Source organism: Condylura cristata, unplaced genomic scaffold, assembly GCF_000260355.1.
Source record: "Condylura cristata isolate star-nosed mole 26May11 unplaced genomic scaffold, ConCri1.0 scaffold00020, whole genome shotgun sequence".
NCBI lineage: Eukaryota > Metazoa > Chordata > Mammalia > Eulipotyphla > Talpidae > Condylura > Condylura cristata.
The window spans coordinates 11799859-11819523 of NW_004567121.1; the positions used below are offsets into that span (position 1 = coordinate 11799859).

A 19665-nucleotide genomic window follows, 5' to 3' on the forward strand; every position below is an offset into this window, starting at 1 on the left:
CTTGATATAATGGCAATCACATTCTCTACCAGCCAGCAAGACCTCCATGTCATTCCACTGGAAATATACTGGGGTTAACTTGACAAATTATCTGAATCCTTGTGTTTTTTTTCAGGCTAAATACTAATATATCTATGGTCTATGTTACTTATTTCATTTACAGATAGAGTGAAATATACCTGTACTTATGCAAACCTCTTGAACTAGGCCCAAGATATTGAGTACATTATTAAATCTTAATCTTGGTTAAATATTTTTCAAATGAATATGTGATTACAGATGGAATTAAACAGTGCATTAAATTGTAGTTCAGCTTGCTAGAACTTGCAGGTTCTTCTCCAGTGTCATCTTTCATTATGTTTCCTTTTAACTTGGTTTAATAATATAATCTTTTTTCAGAAATGAGCTTTTGTGAAAAAATCAATAATTACCTATGTCACTATTTATTTAATGAATCCATGGAAAGACTTCATTAAATTATAAATGCCTCGTTACTGATACTCACATAATAGATTTTTGAAATTATGGTATGAGCCAGTTACCATTTCAAGGAAGATACCATGCTGAAAGATCAGTGCTTGTCCAGTGAAATTACTGCTAGTTTTGCTAATGTAATATTCATGAGGATTTGCCAGAGACAATCACATTCAATCCTGGAGAATAAGAATTTGAAATGGATTTTTTTTTTAAATTGCAATTATCCACTGCCAAGAAAGTTTAGCAAGTTTTATTGTTTATATAATTGAAATGACTTGCTAGTCTGTCAACATGTAGAGTGTGTTTTGAGAGTAGTTGCAGCTTCTTAATAGAATCATAAATATTGTTATTATAAATACAGTTGATGTTAATAGTTTGTGATTTGTATGTATTTTTAATTTTGTTTACAGGGTAAATGGGCCTTTAGCTATCATTTAGTTTAAGTTGATCCTCAAAACTTGATGCAACTTGGAGTGGGTTAAATAATGTCTGAATTAGGGCAGGGTCTGTTGTTTCAACCTATTTTATTAGTATTAAATTATCTTACAGCTAACTGGAATTTGAATCAATGAGATGTCAATGATATTGAAAAGTGAAGACCAAATCTACACAAAGAAAGATGGGCGTAGTTTAAAATTCAGTTGCTTTAGAAGCATCACCAACCCTCATTGTTTCTTAATTGGCTGTTTTGCGATGTTACAATGATTCAGTCCTCATGAAATTTGCGACTATCAGTATCTCTGAAAATAAGCATTTTACTTTTTATGTTGCAATGAAATTTAGAGATTAGGTAGACTTTAGTATATTTTGTACCAGTAGCATTGCAATGACTTTGGTGAAAATAGACTGCTGTGGATATGCTGAAAGAAAAAGAAGCAATTTTACTAATTTCTTTCGATCAATCCTGGAATAAGGAACATGTCTACAATGTTAAGATTTCCTAAAACAAGGGGCATCTCTAGAATAATAAATGTCTTCATGCCCTTGTTGTGCTTGAAATAGCTGATTCCTGATACACTTTAAGAAGGGAACAGAGGCAAAGTCTCAAGTAAAATCTTCCATAATTCCCTTCCAATAATGTAGTTCTATATAATATTATTTTTTATGATCGTGTTCCTTAGTTGTGTTACCCCATTCAGTGGTGAGAGTCCAGCAAGTGACTAAGCATTTTAAATGTCTCATTTTAAATGTCTACTCAAAAATGTGTTACTCTGCATCCTTTAAGCCTCTTTTTCCCCATGTTGTTCTCTCCACTGAGCCCTGATGAAAGATGCAGACAGTTGATGTTGTGGACTCTGACAATGGCCTGCAGACAGTTACTCTATTACTGATTAAGGGGAAATCCACATGCTTCAAAAATCAACTACTTTCCTGGTAGAGTTGACAGTCCTGTTGTTAGAGAATGCTTCTCAGAGGCAGAAGGCATTAACGTGTTTCTCTTACTTCCTAGTATTATGAAATCTAAAGTTAACAGAGATAAGTTTTGCTCTTAGAATGACTTGTAAGACTCTTAATATAATTCAAAGAGGGTAAATTTTAAACTTAGCTTCATATTAGCTTAAATATAAACTAAAAGGAGGGAAATGAGTTTGAGCTCTTGTACCTTTCTACTATGTCATGTAACCTTGAACAAGTCATTGCACCTTCCTGCATAGCTTCATTATCTGCAAAACAAGAAATTTAATAAATTTCAGGCTCTTAGCATTTGATGATTTTTAGTGTATGTGTTTAGTACTAAGAAACTGCACTCCATAAGTGCCTGTCCGTGTGCCTATATTATATAGTATGATTTTCAATATTGTGAACATTTTTCATTTGTCTCTAAACAGACTTTATTGCTCTGATTTCACAAGTTATTAAAAGAAATTCAACACTTTTTGTGAAATGGAAATTGTGGGGTAAAGAAGTTATGTTAAAAGACATACAAGGTTGTCCTTTCACAAAGATATTGTGCACCTCTGTGGCAACCTCTGGGAAGTAGGCAGCTCAATTCTCTGGAAAACATGTCTTTTGGAGTTGCAATTACCCAGGGAAGAAATGCTTCACATTTATCCAAATATTAAAAATCTTGACCTGCTATATGAAATTCTTATAAATAGAATTGGAGGAAAGAAGCTTTTGTGCAATGCATGCTGTTGAACAATACCTATATAATACTTATTTAATTCTGACTAATAAGTATGACTCAATACAAACCTTTTTTCCCCTTTTACCTTCCAGCACCAAGGAAAAATTGGAGTTAAATTTAATGTGGGGACAGATGACATCGCCATTGAAGAGTCCAATGCAATCATTAACGATGGGAAATACCATGTAGTCCGTTTCACAAGGAGTGGTGGCAACGCCACCTTACAGGTGGACAGCTGGCCAGTGATCGAGCGTTACCCTGCAGGTAAGCCAGTGGATGTGTATTGGGGATCTTATGGTAAACAGAAACTGGAAAACAAAGCACTGTTTTGTGTCCGTTTCACCAAATTGAGGGTTTTCTGAGAAACCATCAAGTATTTATTGGACTTTAGAGTCATGTGAATGTAATGATGTCCTAAAATGTTCTTGATACAGTATACAAATGGCATTTTATAGGAAAACTTGAAGGCACACAATTTGGTTGGTAAAATTCAGCACATCAGTGGAACCAGAAAATGCACACATAAATGTATAACTTGTCAAAGCTCATTTTACGGAATCTTTGCATTTGAACAAAGGAAAGGCTTTGTCAAAAGTAACAAAGTTAATATTTAAAAAACTAAGTGAGGGAACACTGTAAGACATGTCTCTGTAGGAAGGTAGGACTGGACAGCAACTTTGATGGTGACTGGTAGCTGAAACTCATGGAAGGGGCTGAAGGGCCGGAGGAGAAACAAGCACAGTAAAAGGACATAGTGCTGTAAACCAGTAGGTCCAAGAGCATATAAGTGAATGAAGTTTGTTTTCCCTGTCATTTACCATTGGATTTCATGAGGATTCTGTGACACGAGTTTATTATATTACATAACATATTATACATATAAGTCTTTAATATGAATGACAAGCTAATTACCTCGCTAAGTGTTAGCTACCTTTATCAGTATTATATCATTGAATCCAAGGCAGTAAATCAGAAACTTTAACTAGTAGACTAGTGTTATTTATCATTGAATATAGTCTCATTAAAAACAACAACAACAACAACAACTTTTAAGGCAAGGTGTAAGTAAAAAGTTTAAGATATTTTATTGAAAGTATTGTCGTCTCTATATCTTAGTACAAAAGACATTATTAAAAACATCAGTCTTATTTTCTTCCTCTGACCATATTAAATACAGCAGTTTTCACATAGTAGATTATATACCACAGGATGAAGGGTGTAAAAAGTAATTTCTATTTTGTGCAACAATAGTGATTATAGCAAAATGAGTATATACATTTCTGTTATGAAGTCTTACTTCCTCAAACAAATAATTCATGGAAATAACTTAATAAGTTAGATCAATTTTCATTAGTACTGACTCATATTTTTTAAAGGAATATCTATAATCTCTTCTGAACAATTTATGATTTATAAAGTTTTACATCTTGCAATTTCATTTCAAGTCTGTTCTATAAACCTGGTGCTCTGCAAATATTTGCTGAATTAACTGGAATTAAAAAAAAACTATTCTATGTCAAAATTCAGAAGCAGGACATTAATTATATGTCCAGTGCCAATTATAATACTGGCAAATGGTTGTTACTCAATGAATATTTGCTGAATTGATGTCCTGGGAATCATTAGAATTTTATGATTATGAGAAGGTAAACCTTTTCTTACCATCTATAATAAGATGAAAGCAAGGACCATCAATTAAGTGTGCATGGAATGTTACAAGCCTCTGCTAATCCCTTATTACATGTAACAAAGCCTACCAGAAATGTGTATTTTATAACTTCAGTGTCAGTGGAATTACAATAAATAAATTGGCAAGTTCACTAAAATATTGAATAATTACTTTATTGAGAATTCATTGCATGGATACCATGAAAACTAATAAACTAGTATTCGTTCTGGACTCTGCCTGTATGATGGTGTCCTCTGTGAATAATGGACATGAATGTATACAGTGATAAATTATTGGTGGTGTTTCAGCAGTTAATTGTTTCAAATCACCATAACTTACTAACCTTTTACTTTTATCATACTTTCAGAACTGTAATTTTTAAAAATTCTGTTCTAAATAAGCCTAGTGGTAACCTATTGTGGGAAGAGAAAGGAAGTCTACTTACAAATGAGTTTGGAAAATGCAGGATTAAACTAAGTTAAAAATATCTATAGACATTATGATATTAGTATATATAATGCACATCCAAAAGGGATAATAGAGTATACATTTCCTGAGCATAGAAAATCAGAATCAGCTTCCTATTGCACTAATGCATTGCATGATATTTTATTATTTAAAAAAATGTTTGCCTGATTATTTTAACATATTTTATCTAATTAACAAGCCTCTAGTTATGCACATGTAAGATACTATTATCTTACATGTGCATAACTATTAGCTATAACTTAAAAAATCATGGTCCCTTTCTCCTCGTAGCATGCTACCAATCTGAATGCTAGTGACTAAGATTAGGATAATACAAAGAAACTCTACAAATATTTTAAAATATTTGCCTAGCATATGTAATAACTTAGTGCTGTGCTTTAACCTGCTGAGCCACCAGGGAGGGCCTGCATATGTAATATCTTATATGTCAGCTAGACAGATGCTTAGAATAAGAAATGTAGTGTAAAATATGTTTACAAATTAGATAATTAAGTCTTTTTTTAATTGAGAAAATCTTGTAGAATTAACTATTACAAGAGGCAGCCACTTATATTCTGTCAAAGATTCTGAGTGTCCTTTCACCAAATGATATGAATAAACCAAGTAGAGCAAAGTTTTCATGAATGATGCAAGCAAGAGTAAAACACAGAATGCATAAGCAAGAAAATCAGAGCAATGTAGGACTTCTGTTATATACATATAAAAAGCTAATGATCCGTATGTTAAGAACTCAGGAGATCCCATTGTTTCCACCAGGTATTTCATTGATCATTCATTCGGTGTAAATTTCAACGTGATGCTGAGGTAGGAAATAAATCATTAAATGTTCAAATGCTGTTTTCTCTTGGAGTTTAATCTACAACAGTCCCATGAAGGCTGGATACAAATTTAAAATTCTAAATTGAAGTTTTTAGAGCAAAGTGACTTTGTGTATAAGTATAATATATATTTTATTTATTTGTGGTATGGCTATTTTTTTATTTTTAAAAGGTTTTTTTCTTCTTATTATTCATTAAAAGAACAGCTGGACTAAAGCTTTTACCACCAAATCCTATAATCAGAGAAGCGGGAACCAACAGACTATATTTGGTTCCTTTTAAAGTGCCTGCACTGCAAAGTATAGGTAATAAGGGTTGAAATTAGTAATTAAGTACAGCACTTAACCTTCCATTATAGGGCTTTGTGGTAAGTGCTTTTATATGAAGCAATTCATCTGGTAGCAACACTATACCTTTAATCAAAAGCACCTAAAGATTGACCAGTGGTATTACCCTGTAATTGTCTGGAAGGCTTTCATAGAGAAACTAATTAGAAGAAGTAGGTTTTATCCACTTCTGGAGTGTACGTAATATTTCTATAACTCAACAATTCATATTTTAGAATAAATATTGAATTTTCTGAATAGCAGACCCAATTTCCATTATTTTCTGTGCATGGAACATAATAGAGAAATGTTTTGCAAACCTTTTAAAGTTGAAAAAGCCATTTTTTCATGCCTATCAGTTAAAGCTCTGGAATATAATACATCCTTAACCTCTGATTTGTCCCTAGTTATAGTTAATGTGGCAATTTTTTACTCTGAACAGAAACTTTCTTTTCTCATGATATTAACCCACAAAGGCTATCATCATTTCCTTTGCTCCAACTAAAGATTTCTCCAGATAAGCCACTTACCTTTAAGGGTAAATGTTTGCGTTCATTTGTTTACCACACGTGCCAAAAAGATGACCTTTATATTATTCTACATAAGATCAGATATCCATTTCATTCCTGTCAAGTCAATACTTCAAATCAAAAATTATTTAAAGTTTGTGTACTATAGTAAAGGAGCAACTGGATTTACCATCTGATTACAGAGATAAGTAAGGGCTATCCCAGATTAAAAATTTGTAAGAAAGTGCAAGAGTTATATCTATATGTGTAGTTTCTGAATATTATATATATATATATATATATATATATAATATTGTAATCAGTCTTGAAACTGAATTTGTTTATTATATATATAAACAACAAGAAATTCAGTTTCAAGACAGAGGTTACCTGGGATTTGAGTGATTTAGTAAGACTATGAAAAAAATTTGATACATGATTTGGGTATTGAAAGTCTAAATTTTTATGTAGTGACATACATATGTTTTAATGAAATAAGAAAGAAATGATAGACACAGAAAATATTTAGAAAGCTAATAAAACAATTCAAGTGTCAAAAGATAAAGATCGAAAATAGGGTGAGGAGGGTATGAAAAAGTAAAGAAGAAATTGACTGCAGAACACATTAACATGGTGAACATTTGAAAAAAAAGTCCCTCTCCTCCTATCCTTCATCTCTTTCTCCGAGAGCTCTCCATTATTTCCTCAACATTCAACTCCACAGTGTGTCACCAGACTATAGTAGGAACCAATGGAATAGAAACCTATGGTAAGAATGCATGGAGAACTTTACTGGTTCTTGCTAGCTATGAGATTGATCTGTTTGTGAGACAAGAAAGATTCAGAACATCTACCAATGTCAGCTAAAATGTGTTCATTTCAAAATCATAGTATAGGAGAAAGACAAATACCAAATGATTCCACTCAAAACAGATGCAAAACAAATCAAAGATAAAGCTAAAACCAAATAAATTCAGAAATCTTACAGCTAATGAGAGACTGAAAAGGGGGTTGAGGGTGGGGAACAAAAGAGGCCCAGTGAACTATGGTAGAGGATTATGGGTTTATTAGTGGTGAGTGTGGGTGGCAACACATATCTGACATAGTAAGAACCTGTACCTCTGAATCATATACAGTGTTGTATAAATCATGTTACTTCAATTAAAAACAAAATAAATAAGAGAAATATAATGGACATTACAGTAAGAAAAATATGGCAAAGAAATCATAGTATAGAATTCAATGACTATTAGAATTTAGAGAAAGAAGAAAATGGTGGCCTTGGGTTTTGTGTCAAAGTAGATTCTTCAGAGATAAAAGATTTGCATGAAAGATAGGAATAACCCAAGAAGGTCCTATAAAGACTTAAATTTTTTTTCATGCTGTATTTGCCTCAAAGATTTTATGAATATTACTTATAAATCTTGACTTTAAGTTTGAGTCTTGTATCTTAGATAAAGTAGTACATGAAACCAGTAAAAATATTTTTTTACAAAAAGCATAATTATTTTATCACTGCATTTTTTAATCACTAATTATCATGAGTCAGTACTGATTCTCATTTGCTTTAAGTTTCATTTGTGAATTAAGTAAATCACTATAAATCATTACTATGTTGTTCCTGTAGCACTCAGCCTTTGGGTTCATGTAATTTCAAATATGTTTATTTCTCAGTGGCATTGCTTGAAACTTAGTTGATTCAGTAGTCAGAGTAATAGTGGAAAATGAGAGAATTCAGATATTTAGGTACTTAGCTGTTAAATAGGAGAGAAAAAATGAGTAGAAGACTTGCCCAGTGTTTTGGGTTAAGGTATAGATGTTTAGCCACATCTTGTTTCCCTCCTACAAACATAAACAGTGGAAATAGAACTTTCACATAGAAGCATATAATCTATATAAACTTTTTGATCATTCTTTAAAGAAATCATCATTTTCTGGTAGAGTCCAGTAAAACACATGATCAAGACTTGTTCAATAATATAGCGTTTAATAAATATTTATTGACTAAATTCAAATTATTCATTCAACTACTATGCTTAAAAGTTTGTCTTTTGATGGTAGTTTTTAGTCAAAATATACTTATGTTCGTTATTTAAGGTTTATTTGAGTATATAAATATTTGGTTTCCATGTGACATAGTTAAATACTTAGTAATTCAAATTTTCCAAAGGCTTACATTCCGTGAGAAATCTGAAATTGCAAATACTGAAGCTAGCTTAGAATTTATAGATAAAACTCTGTCTTTTCCCTGTATTAATTATCTTCCTTCATGGTGTTCAGATTTTCTGGGACTTTGGGGGCTTTTCTTAATGATGAATCATAATGAACTTTTTATTGAGTAGTATATTAAATACGTCTGCCAAAAATGCTTAGTGTCAGAAAAATTGTATCCAAGGAAGTGGAAAGAAACTATATATTCTCAGACTTCTTACTCATTCTTATATATTCTCATGACCTCATTTTTTTTAATATCCAAAAGTACTTACAATTACTATAAAATTATTATGTTAGGATTTTCAACTTTTCTACTAAAGAAAGAGAAAAATTATCTAATGGTTAGGTGGACTTCAGAATCATTTAGGCTATATGGGCTAGCAAAGTTTCCATGAGGTTAATCTTCACACTACAACAAAAGGAGAAGAGATTACATCAACAAGATTAAAGTGGTCTCTTCCTTAAGTCAAAGTTCCTGTTCCAGGAAGCCTGTCATTTAGACCCATCACTGACTTCCATTAAATTTTCTTACACTATATGCTAAATATTTGTCTCATTAGTGTTCTTTCCTATAGCACTTGAGGCGGGTTTTCAGAGGCCAAATCAATCATTTTCTATAATATAATTTTGATAGTTCTATTTAATACTAGCAGATCATTGCTTTCTGTTTTCAGAATATACTCATTCTAAGAACTAAAAAATAATGTTATTAAATGTTTAGTGCTGAAAAAACTAAAATACTTTAAAAAAATGTTTTTTCAGATATGTGTTAGGTTTCTACTCCTTTTTGCCTTTTAAGTCAATCTAATTTGTAGGTGAAGTGACCTGTTGAGTTGACTTCATGACTCCATCAGGAATGAAGAGCCTAATGAGATAGAGTGGCAACTTGTAGGTTTGGGAGCTGAATTTAATTTTTTTTTTAAATCGTTTGAAGATATTATGAAGCACTTAACAAATAACAAATTAATATGAAAAGCATAATCATAAACATTCTAGTTTATCGTCTGAGGGTGATTTAATGAAAATGTGCTTTTTATAATTGTTAACTTACTGCCTTATCACTTTGACAAGTTTTCCAGTTCTATCACTTATAAACCATTGGTTTAATACTCCTTATTTCAAGGAATTTTGCTGAGTATATTATATTTTATCTTATGTTTTAATGTACAGGCAGTAGCCCTCCAAAACATTCACTCAATCTTTTTTCCCTATTACTTTCAATGTACAATTATTTAGTGATTAAAATCCTTACAATAAAAAAGGATATTACTTCAGCTCCTGAAAAATACTTATGTTAAGCAGATTATTGCATTATCATAATTTTAAATAGATAATCAAAAATACTGACTGAACAAATTAATTCAAGTATTTTTCTCAAAAATAATGACTTTACCTACTGGCTAGAAAAAATAAATGACTCGTGTCAGATAAACAAAATTAGTTGTCACTACAAGTGCAAAATTTGGTTTTTAGAAGATGACATAAAAAAGAGTTTTAAGAAGTAACTAAACTTTGAAGTTAGAGAAATTACATTTTTTTTTAAAGATTGATTTATGCATACAGAACTGGGGTACAGGCCGCGGTGCAGGGGTAGTTAGAGTATTCCACCAGAGACACAGTGGGGAGCAGGACAGGCACATGAAAAAGTACCCTGCTGAGAGGTCAGGAGATGTCTCCAGAACCACATGGATCACCTCCAGGTGAGGATCAAACTCATACTGAAGTGGCTTTAACTTCTTAGTGCTGTGCTTTTAATCCATGAGCCACCAGCGAGGGCCGAGAAATTACATTTTTAAGGATACTATACTTTTTAGCAAACTTCAGGTAGCTTTTGCATGTGTTTGGTTGATTTTAATTACATTTGCAACTTTTGTTAACAATGTTTTCATAATTTGATTATTATCCAGAGGTATCTTTCTTGTATTACACAGGCCATTATTACCTATATTTGGAGGAAGATTATCTTCCTAACCCCAGGAAGAAATTTTCTTATTTTGCAAACACCCTGAGCTTTATTTTCTCAAGAGCTTATATTTTTTATCATTTATATATTTTTCATAATAGATCTAAGTATCAGTTAGTTATTTTTGTATATTTTAAAGCAATTTTAACAGGTCTATGCTACAATCTTTTTCCTCTCTTTGAATGTTAACTATGAATAAGTCTGATTAATTTCATGCTGTTTACATTTGTATGTTGTCTCCCCACTTTATTCATCTTGTAAGCCTGGGTTAAAGTACAAGTGAATGAAGTTCTTTGCATTTATAGAGGAAATTTTAGAACTTAAGGAGTACAGTTTCTCTTTTCTTCCATCATTTTATAATTTTTCACTTACTACCCATTATATTTCTTACCTTCCTTCTTTCTATAAAAACTCTTTAACAGGAAAAAAGTTGCAGCTTAATTAATTTAGGAAAATGTAGGTAAATAGTATGTTCAATGTTCTGCATTATAAAGAATCAATGTAAAAACACCCACAATCCAAAACATGAGCAAATTGAATGACATTCTAAATTAAGATAGCACTGGATTGTGACTGAAATATAAAATTAATAGCCATGAACTCATACTGATATTAATAAGTAATTGCACAGGAAGATAATAGAGGAGAGATGATACAAAGAGAATAAACACAAATATATAAAAGATATAAATATGTGAGGGAGCAGATACCTTTTTTACAAAAAGATTTTAATTGGTAAATGTAGAAGGATGAAGGAAATAGAAAATCAGTATTAGAATTCCAAATAATAATTGTTGAAGACACAATTTGCCAATAGGTGCTAAAAGTACTATGTACAAGTTTAAATAAGGACTGATCATGCATGTACTCTAAAATATCTGCTTTAATGGGGAAAGGGAATCTTTCCACAGAGAAACCAGCAGATCCTAACAAAGTGATCATATTGAGCATCAGCAGTAATAGGAAATAATGTCTTCATCTATTTGATTGAATATATTTTACTTCTTTTATATTCTTACTGTTCTCAATAAAAATTCATAAAACTTTAATAAACTTAAATTGAAGGACAGTCTACAAAATAACTGACTAGTACTCTTTACAAGTGTTAAACATGAGTGACAAAGACAGATTTAGGATAATAAGGAAACATGACAACTTAATGCATTATACAAACTAAATTTGGATCCTGGACCAGAAAAAGAGCATTAGTTAAAAACTTGTAAAACCAAGGCACATCTTACCAAATCAATCACCTGTATTTGATAATAGCCATATAGTTAAGATTTTAACAGTGGGGGAAACTGTATGAGAGATGCATTAAACCTCATTATTATTTTGTAATTTTTCTGTAAGGTAATACTTGGGAAAATTTGATATTTTCCATGTAAACAAATGCCTTTCATGCAATTCTATATAACACTATTCCATAAGAAAATACTTTAAACAAGAAAAATCCCTATCTTTGTGGAACTTGCAAGTCAGATGTAATTGTTATAAATACATTTCATTTAAAATATTCATTTGGTTAATAGAAAAGTACAGTGATTCCTAAGGAATATAAACCTAAGTTCTGTGACAATCTAAAGGTTTAACCTGATCTAATATTTTAGATTTTTATTAAGATAGGATGACATAAAAAGTGTGAAAACCTTTTGAAGTGTGAAGCCTTTAAATAGACCATATATTAAAATTTAAATTATTATGATGAATATTTTGTGTCAAATTTAGCCTCCAGGGTTTGACTAGTTTTCAAAGAAATGCTTTCATCTTAAAATATTTTAAAGTCTGTTTTGTTTAAATCTCATAAATTTGAGTATATTAAAAAGTAGCTGACATTGATTCCTCCATTCCCAGAAATGTAAGACTAACTTTCCTGTGTCAAGTGTTATTGAAGCAATTTGTCATCTTGATCACTATACTGGTGGGTCTCTAAATGTGAAATGTCCAGTAAGAATCCAAAAGAGAATATATCTGAACATTTAGCTTCATTTTTCTAATGGTGTCAACTAATTGATAACATGTCATAATAATTTCTCAAGGTCACCTTTGCTGGAGTATTTTAAAAGCCTAAGTAGAATCTTCAGTTCTCTTATTTATTCATTTTACTGCTCATTTTGGCAGAGGAGTTGGATAGAGTACATTTTTTAGTTATAGGAGAAGCAAACAAAAAGTTGTTTTAAATGCCAAGATTTGCTTTGCTGAGAGGAGGTACCGGATGGTCCAGATCACAGTAGGAAACAGACCTGGGGATAATTAAGTGAGGCTGAGTCCTATGCTTTATGGAAATCGAGTTCAAATAGAAGGTTAAATCCATTGAATTGACTGAATAAGAAAATTGTTGTTGCACAAGATTGGAGTGAAGAGGTAACAAACACATCAGAAATCTCAGACATGCACAGAGATGATTTACATTCCTGTCTTTTGTAGGATCTTGTATTAGTAGCAGTGAATTACAGAGACATTCTTTGCTGGGTATTGTAGACTGAAGGTGTGATCATTTTATGTAAATTTCCTTGTTAATACACAAAATAAAAGGCAGTTTCTCTTACCTCTTTTTGATAAATGAGTACACATAGAGAGATTAAGTTAGTTACCAAGATCACACATTGCAAAACTCACTCTGAAGTATTGCACACGCTGCCTAAACTACTCTTATTCCATTGAAGAAAAAACAAAAAACAAAACACTAAAGTTTCAACTAGTTTCCAATGGATTGTATAGTGGTTAAACATTGGTTGTGCTCAAGTCATGGTACCAATGCTTATTTCTTCTTATCTAATCTCTGAGGGCCATTCAAGCTTCCTTTAGGATTTGTACCATGCTCACAATAGTGCATTTCCCCTCCTGGTTATCTTTTATTTTTCCCTGGTTATTCATTATTTAGATGAGTATGTGAGTGACAAGTCTAATCTGGTAAACACTAAAATCGCGATAAGAAATAAAGCCACACATTAAATAAATGGACATATATTAAATGCTTTTGTTTAATGCATATATACTAAGTCTGTATGCTATAGCTTTAAGTACTATTTAAAATTTTATTTTAGGTGTTGTTTTGCATTGTGTTTTTTTTTTTTTTTTTTTTTGAAGATTTATTTGTGCATACAGAACTGGGATACAGGCCAGAGGTTCAGGCGCGGTGAAAGGCTTTACCAGAGGCAGAGTGGGGAGCAAAACAGGCAGATCAACAAAGTACACTGCTTAGGGGAGCAGCAGGTGGGCCAGGAAAGGACTGCCACGCCCGGGGTAGGCAGAGATCAAATTCATACTGAAATGGCTTTAGCCTCTTAGCACTGTGCTCCAACCCACCACCAGGGAGGGTCCAAATACTATACTTTTAATACGAGATTAAAGATGGGTTCATGGGAAGATTCAGAGAGAAGTTTCAAGATTTTGACTCCCTGGTCTCAAATTTTATGCAATGATTCATAGATGTATGACTCTGAATCACATTTCCTAATGCCTTTGTACTTTAATTTACTGATCTGTAAAGTGAATTAATGATACTGCTTATCGAGTAAGGTAGTTTGAAGTTACAGTGAGTTGTAAGCTTTAAAATACTTAGTCATTAAGTTGTTTGGTTTTGTAATCCTGCCATTCTAATAGACACTAATCTCTCAATGTGAGTGTATGTTTCCTTCTGGGAACAGTTATCCTCTTAGTTGTCAGATTTGGCTTCTCGTATGGTGATGTTCCCAGAAAGTTCAGACTTATAACTGAACATCTGTTTGGTGCCCCCCAAACTCATCTTGAGCCAACATACTATAAAGACATCACTAGGAAAGATATAATTTAATTACTGACTCAGAAAAAATATCTTTTATACCTTTAATGAGAGGTATAGCAAATAGTGATCAACACAGATCTCACAGAGGTCTGGAATACGGTTCTGGGGTGCTGGAGGGTCCTTAGGACAGAATCTGTAACCCTCAGGATTGTCTCTTTTGCCTAATGGCCCTTATAATTAGGAGACCTTAAAAACTGTCATTCAAGCAGCCTTGTTAGATAATAATTTGTCTTTTAAAGTAGATGGGTTGAAGTTCTGTCCAGTTTCTAAGGAAATGTAAGGGACCTCAAGACAGTTATACTCATGCAAAGCTAATGTTTCAGCACAAAGAACCAATGCATGCATCCATTTGCCTGGCCCTCCAGGGGCCCTGGGTGCTTTCAGTTGGGGTGCTCACTGCTCTTGCTGTTGGCTCCAGGAGATTAACTCATCTAATGGAAATGGTATAATTTCTCAGAGGTGAGCATCTGATAGAGAACAGAGTAACACATTCACCCAAATTTGATAAATATTCCAAACTAATGGTGATAGTTGTTTGTTGCTATTGTAGTTGTTGACATGAATATTTACCAAGTACCTCAAAACTAATTATGGTCTCACAGAATCCTTTTTTTGTGTGTTTATTTTTAAAATCTCCTCAGGCATTTTCCTAAGAATAGGAATTTATATGAATAATACAAGTTGTTTCTCAAGAACTGAGAATTTCTTTATAGAGTTTTTAAAGTTGGCACAGTAAACTTTTTGTGAGCTTAAAATAGTTACCAAATTAAAGAAAACACTAGCTTATTTCAATAAGAAAAACTCACCTTATTTAATTAGCATAAGTAAGGATTTAATTTATATAGTGCTTTTGTGTTCAGGGAAAACTTTTTAATAAATTAAAAGTCTTACATTAACATTGGATTTATAATAGTATTGCAGTCATTTGTGTTAATGAAGCTACAGGGACCATAGACCATAAAATAATGAAATGGTAGATTCATATTTTTTTAATTTAATATATTTCACTTAGTGATATGAAAGGTTAAATAGTTCCTTTTAGAAAAGTTGTTCAATGGATGTAATTCAAGTGGTTGCTCTGTAACAAATATCTATATGTGCAATAAGTAGATAGAGATGTACATATAAATCTGAATATGTAACTTTCATTCTAAAATATGTTTTCATAATGCAGTTAACTCTATTATAAGTAAAATAGTACAAAATACAAATAAAGAAGAGTTGATTGTGTAACTATACTAACTACCAGAACTTCTGTTGCAGAATATTATGATTTGCATCAATTCAGAAAAGGACAAAATACACTCACTAATTTAATCAAACTATTGTTATTGTTTTGTTGTGGTTTGACATTAGCATAGTACTTCCTCAACTTATAAATCCAAGGGTACTTATTTCTCATTTTTTTTTAAACGATTAGCAGAAATGTGTGTGAATATATAAATAATCTGTGATTTTAAATAGTTTAAAATCATCTCTTTACTATTTTGTTCAGGCAACCATAACAAAATATTTTAGACAGGTTGATCAAAGGACAGATACTTTTCATAGTCCGCAGATTAGAAGTTCAAGGTCAGGTTATTAGGAGGTTAATTTCTTCTTAGACCTACCTCTTTGACTTGCATGTTACTGCCTTCACCCTGCATTTCCACATTGTCTTCCTCTGTGGGAACAAGTCTAGTTCTAGTTCTAGTTTGTCTTATTCTAGAACAAGTCTAGTGTTTGTGTCCAAATTGCCTCTTTTTTATAAGGACATCGGTTAATCTGCATCATCTCTTCAAAGACATCTTCAAAAACAGTCAAATTTTTAGGTTCTAAGGGTTAGTATTTCAATACATGGATTTTGGGGTAAAACAACTCTGCCCACTTCAGTGTGAGTATTTAAATGGTTTTTGAATAGAGGATGCCAACAAATTATTTTTCTCTAATGTTGACACAAGGTTGTTTGGATTTCTAAAACATTAGGAAAAGTTTTAAGTGAAGTGTTAACTAGTCCAGTGATATATACCACAGCTAATTTAGACATGAAGATGACATAGCCTCTCAATAGATATTCTGGATTATAGAGAGAGAAAGAGAATAATGTGGGAGTGGATAAATTTCAATTGACCTTGCTAATGAAACCATCTTAAATTTGGTAGTTTTCTTAATATTTGTGGTTTAACTCTTTTTATCCATTTGGTTTTGTATTTAGGGAGCTGCTAGAAATCACAGGTTTTCTTAGGTTAAAAGACAAATGCCAAAGGGAGCAGAGAAATTCACATTCTTATTCTGCTATTCTGAGAGCTTCAATGAGTACTCCTGGATACCTGGATTTTAATGGGTTCTCTCCACCTAGGGTGAGAGTTAGACTTAGACCACCTCTAAGTTATTAAGTCTGCTCTTGTCAGACTTGATTTTTTATGAGAAATGTCTTTAGGATATCTCCTGAACTGAATGAACATCCAAAGCACAGTTACTCAGATCTCAGGTGTTTAAAAACCCAAGAAAGATAAATTTTGGACAAAAGAGGTTTGTAAAGAGCAGCTATTGATTTGAAGAAATCCTCCTATTCCCTGTCAGAAATGTCCTTTCTTATCGCCTTAGTGCTAAAGACTTAAAATGAAAAGATGAGAAGACTTTTTTTTTTTTTTTTAGGCATAATATCCCCCATCCTCTAATCTTCTTTTTATAGAACTGAAATCTAAAGTATAACCTCTGTCTGCCTTTCTCCTCTTGAAATAACTGTCAAAGCAATGGCATATTTCAGTGGGTGGGTGGAAAGAAGCCAAAGGAATGTCTATATGGTGGAAGGTATGTGTGTCTATTTAACTGAAGGATGAAAGAAGACAAGCTTGCAACATTAAACATATCAGAAAAGCGTAACATCTTAATTATAAAGGGCTCCATGAATGATGGCTGAAAAATCTTCATAAATTTGTCAAAGCACTATGAGATAGTTAAAAAGAAAAAAAGATGCCAAGTCAAAGATTTCAGTTTCTTCTAAAGAGCTAGAAATACCAGTATTCTTTTGTGTTAATGGTTTGAAAACGTGCTCCCCAGTAAGACCTCAGTAAATATAGTGAGATTGCTTAATCCATGTCTTTTTGCCAATCCTTCCTAAATTTGGAAATTTAGGAGACAATCTGAGAGTCCATCAGTTCACCAACCTCATTTTACAGATAATGGAAGTACCTTGTTTTGGACCAGACAACAGCCTCTGTTTCTGTTTGCAGGCATGTGTTCCTTATTTGAGGTGAACATTATGAGAGAATAGAAGAGTTTCTGTATGAAGTACCCTCTTGGAAGCATTAATATACAGGTTACAATATCACTTGGAGAACTCAATGTTACCTAAAGTTTGCTTATTCCTGCCTGGAGCAGCTTTGTCACCACGCTGTGCATAGGACAGAAGGGGGTCCCCTGAATGCTATTTCCCTATGTGCAGTTGCCTTTGGCTTTTCCTTTGTCTGGGGCCTCCCCAAGTTAATGATCTTCCATTGGCTTACAGATAACCATGCATAAACTTCTGAGAATGAAAACTGACTTTGCTTAGGAAAAAATTGCAGTGGTGTTGACAAAGCACCTCTGTAGCTTGGGATCTCAGTTATATAAGTCGTTCTCTGGCCTTTATGTATCCTAGCATAGAAAGATAAACTTATTTTTTACTCTTCATACCTACAAATCATTTCTTGTGTTGAAATGGGTGAGAATAAATGTGTGTGATTTCTCTATATATTTCCAGATGTTTCAAAATGGACGTTAGAGCAGGTAATGAATAATGGCATAATCACAGTAAAATGGCTTTTATTTACTGAATGGCTCCTAGATGCCAGAAGCTAAGAGATTTACATATATTATGTCAATTTTTCTTGGAAATGCCTGTTCTATGGATAAGAAAACTGAGATACAGAGATCGGGCTTTTGTCCCAATGTTGCACAACTAGTCACTTAGTCCACATTTGAACTGAGGGATTAGAATCCACTATCTTAACCATCAAAGATAATGTTTCCACAATAAATTTGATCACATATGTACAGAGAAAACAAATGTTTATTGGGGGAAATTATTTAGGATTGAGTTCTAATCTTCATTGTTTTATTTATCTACTGAAATAGTATGTCAGGAGATCAATTTCCAATATAAGGGAGAGGGTTTGTACACCAGCAAGTAATTCTGAGGTTATAGAGTGTATAAGAATTCAACTCAATGCATCTTAATTTTGACACAATCCACCTGGAGACAAATGATTCCACAAGTAAAGGGCTCAGTTTCTCATAGCTGTCCACTGCTTCTGATGCCAGTCACAAGCCCAGGTTGTTACTTTTTCATCTGATAGACCAGCTATAAGTCAGTGATTCCTATTTCCTTCTCCTTAGTATTGATTACTTTGCTAGAGTGGGTCACAGTACTCAGGGAACTCACGAGATTACTGATTTATTACAAAAGGATATAACTGAAAAACAGCCAGATGGAAGAAATGCATAGGATAAGGCATGGCGTTAAGGACATGTTTTCTATGAGTGCTCTACTCTCTTAGTACCTCCTGCAAGTCAACATCCTGGAAGATCTTTGTATCTTGTTCTTTTGAGTTCTTATTCAGACCTCATTACTTAGACGTAATGGATTAAATCATTGATAGTTGGCAGCTGATTTCAATTTCTAACCCCTCTCCCTTCCCTGGAGCTATAGAGGTGAGATTGAAAGTTTCAACCCAATAATCATGTAGTTGGTTCTTCTGGGTATCAGCTGCCATCCTTAGAGGCTTCCAAAAATCATCTCATTCATGTACCAAGACTCTTACCACTCTCAAGTCTGTGGAAATCTAGAGGCTTTGGTATTTGTAAGCCAGGAAGTATGGATCAAAACAAAGTTTTTATTTCTCATATGAATGCCTAAGTATAATTTTTATAAATTACAATATTGCATCTATGAAAGGAAAATTTTAAAAATGGTTGTTTTTCTTAAAAAGGTTTTAAATTTTATAAAATGAATAAGGATTTATAATATGCCAAGAGCTGTATCCCAGAACGTGCTTTGTAGTATCCGAGCATTTAATCTTAAGTAATTTGGGGGCAGTTGAGAACCCCATTTTTGTAGCTGAAAAAAGTCATACTTCATTCCAATTACAGTTGGGAAGACAGATTGAAAATGAACTTAGAAAGCAATAGTAATCCAACTTACTGTTCTCTGGAGAATATGAAACATTCTCAGTTTCACTTATAGGCCATATCAGCTTATATCTGAGAAAATGTACTTACTTCCTCTTTTGTAGGTCAGTTTAAATATTAAAAAGGCTGGATTA

The 19665-nt window shown here is 32.7% G+C and overlaps 1 protein-coding gene across 12 annotated transcripts in view; it reads left to right on the forward strand.

Annotated features, from left to right (window-relative positions):
• The window catches only part of NRXN1 (neurexin 1), a 976600-nt gene that overhangs the window by 820674 nt on the left and 136261 nt on the right, over window positions 1-19665 (forward strand). For all 12 annotated transcript variants that reach the window (XM_012727414.1, XM_012727413.1, XM_012727415.1 and 9 more), the window contains one exon: window positions 2698-2869. In XM_012727414.1, coding sequence (XP_012582868.1) covers window positions 2698-2869 — 172 coding nt within the window. The remainder of the gene's footprint in view (window positions 1-2697; window positions 2870-19665) is intronic.